At 53.1% G+C, this 8,870-nt stretch overlaps 1 protein-coding gene across 6 annotated transcripts in view; it reads right to left on the bottom strand.

The window, feature by feature from the left end:
* The window catches only part of KLC4 (kinesin light chain 4), a 12,768-nt gene that overhangs the window by 2,221 nt on the left and 1,677 nt on the right, over nt 1-8,870 (bottom strand). For 4 of the 6 annotated variants that reach the window (XM_007458244.1, XM_007458245.1, XM_007458246.1 and 1 more), the window contains exons 2-14: nt 8,543-8,824; nt 7,305-7,535; nt 5,591-5,672; nt 4,775-4,985; nt 4,237-4,324; nt 3,038-3,139; nt 2,629-2,802; nt 2,227-2,326; nt 1,974-2,026; nt 1,707-1,777; nt 1,410-1,518; nt 674-814; nt 257-372 (exon numbers count right to left, since the gene is read on the bottom strand). In XM_007458244.1, the coding sequence (XP_007458306.1) occupies nt 257-372; nt 674-814; nt 1,410-1,518; nt 1,707-1,777; nt 1,974-2,026; nt 2,227-2,326; nt 2,629-2,802; nt 3,038-3,139; nt 4,237-4,324; nt 4,775-4,985; nt 5,591-5,672; nt 7,305-7,535; nt 8,543-8,800 (1,736 nt within the window). In that variant the 5' untranslated portion in view covers nt 8,801-8,824. The remainder of the gene's footprint in view (nt 1-256; nt 373-673; nt 815-1,409; nt 1,519-1,706; nt 1,778-1,973; nt 2,027-2,226; nt 2,327-2,628; nt 2,803-3,037; nt 3,140-4,236; nt 4,325-4,774; nt 4,986-5,590; nt 5,673-7,304; nt 7,536-8,542; nt 8,825-8,870) is intronic. The other 2 variants (XM_007458249.1, XM_007458247.1) reach the window with 2 other exon arrangements.

The following is an 8,870-nucleotide window of genomic DNA, read 5'->3' as shown; positions in this document are numbered from 1 at the left end:
CCCCCCTCTGACCCCGCCCCCCCCACCCCCACACACATACACACACTCTCTTGTCTTCATCAGCCACCAGCATCTGCTCAGGTACTGTTGTCCCCGCACTGGTGCCCCCATTTTTCCCACACTCTCTCTCCACAGCCACCCCAGTGACCTCCATGTTTCTCTCCAAGATTCTTCTCCTCCAGAGGTGAGGGGCCAAGCGGAGTTGGAGGCCAGGGCTCACCGGCCTACTCTGCCATATCTCAGTCTCAGCGCGTACCTGGAGGGCCGGGGCTCGGTCCCCTGGAGCTTCCTCACCAGGAGTTCACTGCTTCTGCGAAGCACATCTCGGATCTTGCCCAGAGAGCCGCTCCTCTGCAGGGCCCCACTGCCATCCTGGCAGAGAGGGATGGGGAACAGAAGCTAAGGGGATCCCAGGCAGACTGGCCTCTGAGTCTACTCCTGCCATTTATTCTGCACACCTCCCCCTCCCCCCAAAAGCCCAGCGACTGAAAACAAGAGCCTGGTCAACAGCTGGCTTGCAGAGAAACCCCTGAGAGGGATGGGCTAACTGAACTGGGATGGGGACAACGTCCCCTCCGACACACACATCCTACACGCATCCTACAGGCTCAGAGCCTCTCACCACCACCAGCAGGAGAGGCAGGAGAGATTAAGGGGCGACGATCAGACTTACCCCTGACCACTCCACAGCCACTGAGGCATCTTCACCTCCCTCGAATTTCACACTGCCCCCAAGGCCCTCCTGGGAGGTCCTTCCACTGTCACCCTCCCCAAGCAGCTCAGCCACCTTGGTCTGGCTGATAGGGTCAGTACCCTGGAAGGAAAAGGAAGGAGCTGGGACTTCCCACTTCTGAACTCCTCAGGATGGGGCTTCCAAACTTTTTCTCACCATCAGCCACAACAAAGAAAACATTTTTCTTTGAGACTTCCCAGTACACACATACTGGAAAGGAGACACTCACCTTTTCTATTTGCAATGCGTTCCTACATAAAGATACACATCCATCTTTAGCCGAGGCCCACACTGAATTGATTTCAGGACCCACTGAGTCAAGACCCTCAATTTGAGAAACTCCAATTCAGGGCTCCCCTCAACCACAACCCTCTCACCCACACTGCCCATGCCCCGCCTCAGAAGATTCTTCACATTATCAAAAGGCAGGGCTTCCCATAATAGTCCCATTTAGTGAAGTGAACCTTGAACTTGGAGTCCTGACCACAAAGGGCAGGTAGGGGGTAAGAACACACTTAAAAAACAACCACAGTCACAAAAGAGTCTCACCTTCCTGTCCTGTCTTCCTCCTCAGCCTCTCCTCTTACCCTTCAGGGAGTCACAAGCAGGCTCAGTGGTCCTCCATCCTGTCCCCAGGGCCCTACCTTGCAGACCTCCTTCCCCTCTTGTCTCTGACCTGTTTCCGGGAACGCAGGGCACATTCCTCCAGGGTCTCAGCTGCCTCCAGCTTTCCCTGGCGCCTGTACAGAGCTCCGAGGTTTCTCAGGGTCGTGTTTACTGTGGGGCTGTGACAGGGGAGACCAGGGAAGGAAAAGAAGATGGACTCAGAAAACAAGCAGGAGACAGAGGGAGCAGAGCTAAGGCCGAGGGAAGGTCCAAGGGAAGAAGGGGAAGGTCCAGGAAGCCAGAAGCCGGAAGCCGGGCTTGGATGGAGGGCATCGGAGGCCAAGCCGGCTGCTCACCCGCAGCTCACCTGCTCACTTTGCAGGCCTTGTACCAGCCTCCATACTCGGCGTAGGGCATGCTGCCCTCACGGTGCCGGCTCTGCAGGAGGACAGAGGGGGAGGTGAAGCCAGAGAAGAGAGTACCGAGACGCTGGGGTCGGGGTGCAAGCTGGGCTGGGGAAGGCACCATGCACCTGGGGCTGGTGCTTGGGTGGGAAATGAGGAGCTGGGCTGGGGCAGGAGTAAGTCAGAGGCCCTGGTAGCCTCGGGCTCCCCAGGCTGGGCCCCCCACTCACTTTGCTCATTTCCTCCCGCTCCTCTGCATGCATCCAGATGGGCTTGTGGTCATCTGGGGGTGATACATGGGATGGGGTGGCAAGGTTAGAGAATGGAGCTGGACAGTACAGGGGGAGCCAGGACCCAGAGGCCGACAGGGCTGGACTAAAGGGGTCTGGCTCCCCCTTGGGAACCACTGTGGTCAACCCCCCAACCTTTGGTCTGCATTTCCTTTCCTCCCTGCAGCTCCCTGCCCAGGCCCTCACCACTCACCATCCACAGACCCAAACTCCTGCACATGGGCACGGGTCAGGATCTCTTTGTAGAGTGTCTCAGCCTCAGCATACTTCCCTTGTTTCAGGTAACAGGAAGCCTGGAGGCAGGAAGGCAAAAACACAGGAGCAAGAGGTAGAGATAAGGTCTCGGCCAGGCCTGGGATTTCCACTTCTTGGTCTCTTTATGACTTTCCCCAGAGATCCACCTCACACCTCTTTGTCTAGCTGCAGGGTCCAGGGTGTTCCCACTCCACTCCACTCCCAAGAGGCTACGGAACTTCTGCCTTCCCACGGAAAGGAAGCAGACCCCTCAGCCCCAGAGCTGGGCACAAAGGCGATGAGGTCAGTGTACCAGACTATGATGCTTCCCCTTCCCTCCCCTCACCACCTTTGCCCTCACCAGGTTGTTCTTGGTCCGGGCTACATTAGGGTTGTCCGGCCCCAGCTGCCCCTCATAGATGGCCAGTGCCCGCCGGTAATAGCGCTCCACAGCCTCATACTTGCCCTGGTTTTGGCACAACAGGGCCAGGTTGTTCAGCTGCTTTGCCACATCTGGGTGGTTGGTGCCCAGGACCTGGAGGAGTACAAAGGACAGACAGATGGCTGTGACTATGTGTGTGTGTGTGCATGTGCATGTGTGTGTGTGCACGTGCCCATGCAGGGAGCAGTGGGAAGGGAATGATGGAACAGGGAATAAGGCAGAGACGGGGGGTGAGACGAAAAGAAGTGAGGGGCAAGGGTAGATCAGAAGAGAGATGGTGGAGGAGGGGTCACCGCAACAGGGGAGAACAGGCAGAGGGCACAGGCACCTTTTCTCGAATCTCCAGGGCCCGCTGGCACAGCGGCTCCGCCTCCTTGTATTTGCCCCTCTTGCCATAGAGCACAGCCAGATTGTTGAGTGTGGCAGCCACCTAGGAAGACAGGCCTGCCCCCATCAGAAACTGGTGCTGCAAAGGACCTTGAACAGCAGGGCCCCACGCTGCACAACGCCCAGACAAATGGACTTTGCCACCAGAACCAGAGGCGGCGGAGGGGAAAGTACTGACCCCCGTGGCTCTGAGGTTCTCCACGGGGGTGGTATCACCCTCTAAATAGATTTTTAGACATTTCTGGAGGCAGGGTTTTTTTTGGTTGCCATAAATATTGGGGGCCTTTGGGGAGGCAAGGATGCTACAGATGTACTGCCTATGTGGGACAGCTCAGGCAACTTTTGAATGTCCTGCCAGACTTTCAAACACTGAATACAAGCTTTGATGCTTGGTGGGATATCAAGACAGGAGTTATGTTTTCTGATATACATCATCCCTGCCTATCATGCGTCATAACACAGTGAATTCTTTTTCCACAGTCAGCTCATTTTCAAAAATATCTTATTTCTCATTGTCTCCACTTTGACAAATCTAGCGTTTGTCTTGGCATGCTATCCCTACTTAAGGTTATTTCTCTCTCTCTCTTATCACAGACAAATAAATCTGGTCCATTATTACTTATTCTAACACTGGATTTTAATCTTGCATGCACCAATTCTGCTCTGTCATTTTTCTAATACGTACTTTTGTGTAGAATGACTTACTGGTTTTACTTCTTCTAAATCTAAAGTTATTCAGTCATTATATATCAGACTACTATGCTATGTCTTCTAGCATTGTTGTACTCGACACAACTGTTATTGTTTTACATTTCCATCTTACTGTAATGTATTATACATATTATTTTGTTATAAATTACCTTCCTTGTTTCTCTTTTATATTAATAGGGTATCATTTAACTTTTGAGGAAATTATATGGGTAGGTTGGTTACATTAACTACGAGTTAAGTTTTAGGAAAATATTCATTATAAGAAGGAGTCATTGGGTCTCAGAGAGTTGAGACCACTGGGATCAGCAGACAGTGCCTGGGAGAAATGAGTCTTCATGCCTCCCTCCTGAGAAGCCCCAGGGAGTGGGCTGAGGGAAGCAGATGAACAAGCTGAGAGAGCACAGGGGAAGGAGGGCAAGGAATACTGACAGCAGGGTGGTCCCGGCCCAAGGTGCTCTCCCGGATGCTGAGGGCATCATTCAGCAGGAGGGCAGCTTCCTTATACTTATTCTGGTCCCTGTAAGAGGACAAAAGTGGCAAGGGGTTAGCCCGAACTCCGGCCCTAAGCCATCTCCTTACTTCCTTCCCTTTGGGACAACTGAGGTACATTTAGGGATTGGGGCCCCCCCATGAGGAGACAGGAAGCCTGGTGGGAGCAGTGAGAGGGGTTCACTGACACACACTGAGAGTTGCCATGCCCAGAGAAGGCCATAAGGCATAAGATGCAAGACACAGAAAGAGAGAAGGAGACCCTCCCCGGAGGAGAGATGAGAGAAGCAAAAAACCTGAGGGATGAGTATTCTCTGAGGTCAAGGGCTCAGGTATGAAAGAATAAGAGTCTGATATAGAAGAAAACCCCCAGGTGGGAGGGAGAAGAGGTTCCCTGTGGAGAGGAGGAATGAGAGCCAAAGGCAGATCAAGGCGGGAACGTGGAGGCAGATTCGTGCGAGGAGGAGGCCGTACTCACCGGTACACCAGAGCTAGGATGTTGAGCATAGTGGCCACGTCGGGGTGGCCGCGGCCGGACGTGCGCTCCAGGTCCTCCAGTGCCTGCTTGCAGAGCGGCACAGCTACCTCATAGCGACCCTGGGCTGCATACTGGATCACCAAGTTGTGCAGTGTCCGCAACCTTGCCGGGATCTCATAGCCACTGTGCTGGGCACCCGGGCCACGGGACACTACACCATCGCAGAAAAAGACAGGAGACTTCCTCAGATGACTCTGCCTCTCCCTTTGCTGTCTGCCCTCCCCACCCCACTCCAAGACTTGTTCCGTGCCTGTGCCTACCCCCCACCAGGCTCCCTGCATAGACCTGCCTCAACTGCTACTCTTTTGCCCATTCCCTTGCCCTGTGCCCATCACAATCCCATTTGTTCACCCAGTCATTCATTCATTCAACAAACTACTCAATAAGCATGAGGCATGGGCTGCCAGGGATACAAAGTTAAGAAAGACCTGGTCCTTTCCCTTGAGGAGCTCATGCTCTTCCCCTCCAGGGTCACTCTTCCACTCAACTGTGAGCTCCTTACTGGCGAGACCTGTGTCGTGCTCATCTTCGTCTCCCTGGTGCCCAGCACAGTGCCTGACACAGGCTAAGTGCTTAATACATGTTGATGAATAAGGGGGAAGCTGAGGAAATCAAAGTACTGGTCCCTGGCCCATCTCCAGAGGAAGTGGAAAACCTATTCCTGGATGGTGAGCATCCTGTGTTCAGGGTAGGCCACAAATGCGACCAGCCTCCTGACGCCCTCCCTTCACCCTCCAACTCCAGAGGCAGACTCACAGCCATTGCCAGGGTCCTCTTCCTCCTCATTGGGGAAGAGGTCATCCAGGGAATCCTTGGAGGCATCACCTTCCTTCTCCTCCTGGAAGGGAAGAAGCAGCATGTCTGGGCCAAGATAGCCTCAGCAGCCTCTTCAAGCCCCCTCTAAACCATAAAATCACTGACAGGTAGGGCCTAGTCCCTTGTTCATGTCCCTGCCCCTGGGAAGGCCAGCATCTGTCCCGCCAAGCTTAGGCCTCTCTTGTTCATAAAAAATGAGAGATGGGGACTTCCCTGGCGGTCCAGTGTTTAAGACACCGTGCTTCCACTGCAGGGGGCATGGGTACGATCCCTGGTCCAGGAACTAAGATGCCGCATGCCGCACGGCACGGCCCAAAAAACAAAAAATAACAACAACAAAAAAAAACAAGAGATACTTCGGCCAAAATTTCATGACTTTCCCTTCCTTCACATTCAGAGAGTTTCCTTCCTTCCTAAGCACCCTCACCCTCCACCTCTCTCCCCCTCAACTCTTGTAATTATAGTCCCGTGTTGATCCCTGTGTGTTTACACTGATTACATGTCTGTCCTCTCCTGAGGGCAGGGGTGTGTCCTATCTTATTGACACATACCCAAAGTGTCTAGCTCAGCCTGACACCCTTCATCTGCCACCACTCACTCTGTATGTAGTGCCCAATCCTCACTGAATAACCTTTCACACCAGGCAAAAATGCTTCACCCCACCAGGCACTGCAGCCTTTTGTACAAACACTTTCAACTCTCCTGCCCAGATTCACCAGTGTGTCCCATACAAATCAACCCACTTTCCCTGGGTCAGACCACCTTTCCAGCCCTGGAGCCTTATCTATGAATCTATCTTACACACACACACACACACACACACACACACACACACACACACACACACCCAGGTCTAGAAAGCTCCTCCCTCTCCCTCATAGACGACCAAAATCCATCCCAATTCCTAAACCAAATAAAAAAATAAATAAAATCAAATTTTAAAAATCCAACCTAAATCTTGCCCATCCCTGTTCCCCGCCTCCTGTGTGAATCTTTCAGACCATTCCAGCCCCCAGAAACCTATCTGCTTGGGATCCCTCCCACACTGACTGAACCACTCCTCCAGCACTGGGCACTTGCTGTTTGTGTTGTCACATACGTGTTCTCACATGTAAGCCTTGTTCCTACAGCTACACTATAAGCTCAAGAAGGCAGAAACTCTCTTTTGTAGTTCCTTACATCTACCTGCCACACATCTTCTTGCATTGCCTAAGGCACAGAGATATATAAATGCCTGTTGAGTGAGGGTTAAATTCCACACATTTTGAGAGCAAATTTTAGGACTTGCTCAACTGGGCTGTGCTTTCCCTAATTGCAGAGCTCAGGATTCTGAATTGGAATTGTCCAAATGCCTATCTGTCCCCACCAAAAAAACCTATTGTCAGAGCAGGAACTCTGCCTTGTTTACTTTGCATCCCCAACAGAGTGCACTGCGCCTTACATATAGTAGTCATTTGATCAAATGTTGACTGAATGAGTGACGCTTGTTTCTCCCTTGCTGTCATCTGGAGTTGGTGTCAGGACCTGAATTCTGTCAGGTGGGGGCAGGCTGGGCAGGGCTGCTGGCCCTTATGGATGATGGAGCAATTGCCCCCACGTTTGCGGTGACTCCCAGCTGTCCGCCCCGCAGCCAGCCTCGCCTGCACATGCTTACCGCGGTGTGCCCATCCTCGTCATACTGACGCAGCTGTCCCAGGAATTCTAGGTGCTTCTTTTCCTCCTCCAGCTGAGCCACGGCCTGTTCGCTGCGCTGCAGCCGCTGCTGGGTGCCTGCCAGCTCGTCCCGGAGCCACTGGTTCTCCTGGCACAGCCGCCGGACCTGAGCCCGCAGCTTCTGTTTCTCCGACTCCACTGTGCTCAGGTGGTTGGCCAAAGCCAGCATCACCTAGGTGGGTAATCCTGTGAGCGCCGGGCTCTGGATAGGAGGGTTGAGGGGTAGGCGGGAGAGAAGCCGGCAAGCCTGGCAGGCACCAGGCCAGGAGGAAGGGGTGGGTAGTGATGACTCTACCTTCAAAACATACCCTGAATCCAACTTCTCACCGCCTCCAGAGCTACCGCCCTGGGCCAAGCCACCATCAAGTCCCACCTGGATTATGAGAATTGCCTCCTCACTGGCCTCCCTGTTTCTGCCCTTGTTCCCCTAGAGTCTGGTCTCAACCCTGCAGCCAAATGATCCTTTTAAAATGTTAAACCACATCACTCCTCCACTCAAAACATTCCAATAGCTTCCGTCTCACTCAAAGTGGAAACCAAGTCCTTACAATGGCCTACGGCTCCACAGGATCTGTCCCCTGCCTCCACCACCTCTCCAACTTCATTTTCTATTTTGCTTGCCCTCGTTCACTGTCCTGCAGCCACAATGGCCTCTCAGTGAACTCATCGGGAAGGCTCCAGGTCGAGGCCTTTGCACTTGCCATCCACGCTGTTTAGGATGCTCTTCCCCCGTTTTACTGTATGACTCATTCCCTCATCTTCAAATTTTTGCTCAAATGGCGCCTTTTCAATGAGGCTTTTATCGACCACCCTACCTCAAACTGTATCCTCTCCCCATACGCCCCAGTCCCCTTCCTTGCTTTATTTTTATCCTTTTATCCTTAACAGTTATCATTGAGGCATACTGAATCACTTATTTATTCGTGTATTGTCTGCCTCCCCCAGCTAGAATGTAAGCTCCAAGATGGCAAAGGTTATGGCTGTTCTTGTTCAGTGATGTGTCTCTAGTGTCCAGGAGAGTAGTGCCTAGCACATGGTAGAAGCTTAATACATATTTACTGGGTGAATGAATGCAAGCAATTATTAGGACAAGGGGATCCCAAGTGACCTCAAAGCCCTACTGAGACAACTGCTCCTCCATCTACCCTGGGCCACTTGGCACCACCTCGTCCCCCTCACCTGGGCCTCACTCAGCCCCAGCTCGATGTTTTCCATGGAACGGCGCAGCTGCCGGGCCTTCTCATGCACCAGCCCTTCTTCATGGCCTCCCTGCTGCAGACACTCGATGGTTTGGGAGAGGCTTTGCAGCACAGCCTGGTGTTCACTGTGGAGGGCCTCCAGCCCTTGGCTCACCAGATGAGTGCTCCCCAGGATCTCCTCCTGGCTGAGCCGGTGCCCCGCAGGCTCATCCCGCTGTCCCAGTACCAGGCCCGACATCCTGGCTGGAGGACCTTGCCTGGGCTACAGAGAAACAACAGAGCTCAGGCGGAGTAAAGATTGGAAAGAG

Source organism: Lipotes vexillifer, unplaced genomic scaffold (assembly GCF_000442215.2).
Source record: "Lipotes vexillifer unplaced genomic scaffold, Lipotes_vexillifer_v1.1 scaffold4, whole genome shotgun sequence".
Classification (NCBI taxonomy): domain Eukaryota; kingdom Metazoa; phylum Chordata; class Mammalia; order Artiodactyla; family Lipotidae; genus Lipotes; species Lipotes vexillifer.
This window is presented reverse-complemented; position numbering and strand designations above follow the sequence as displayed.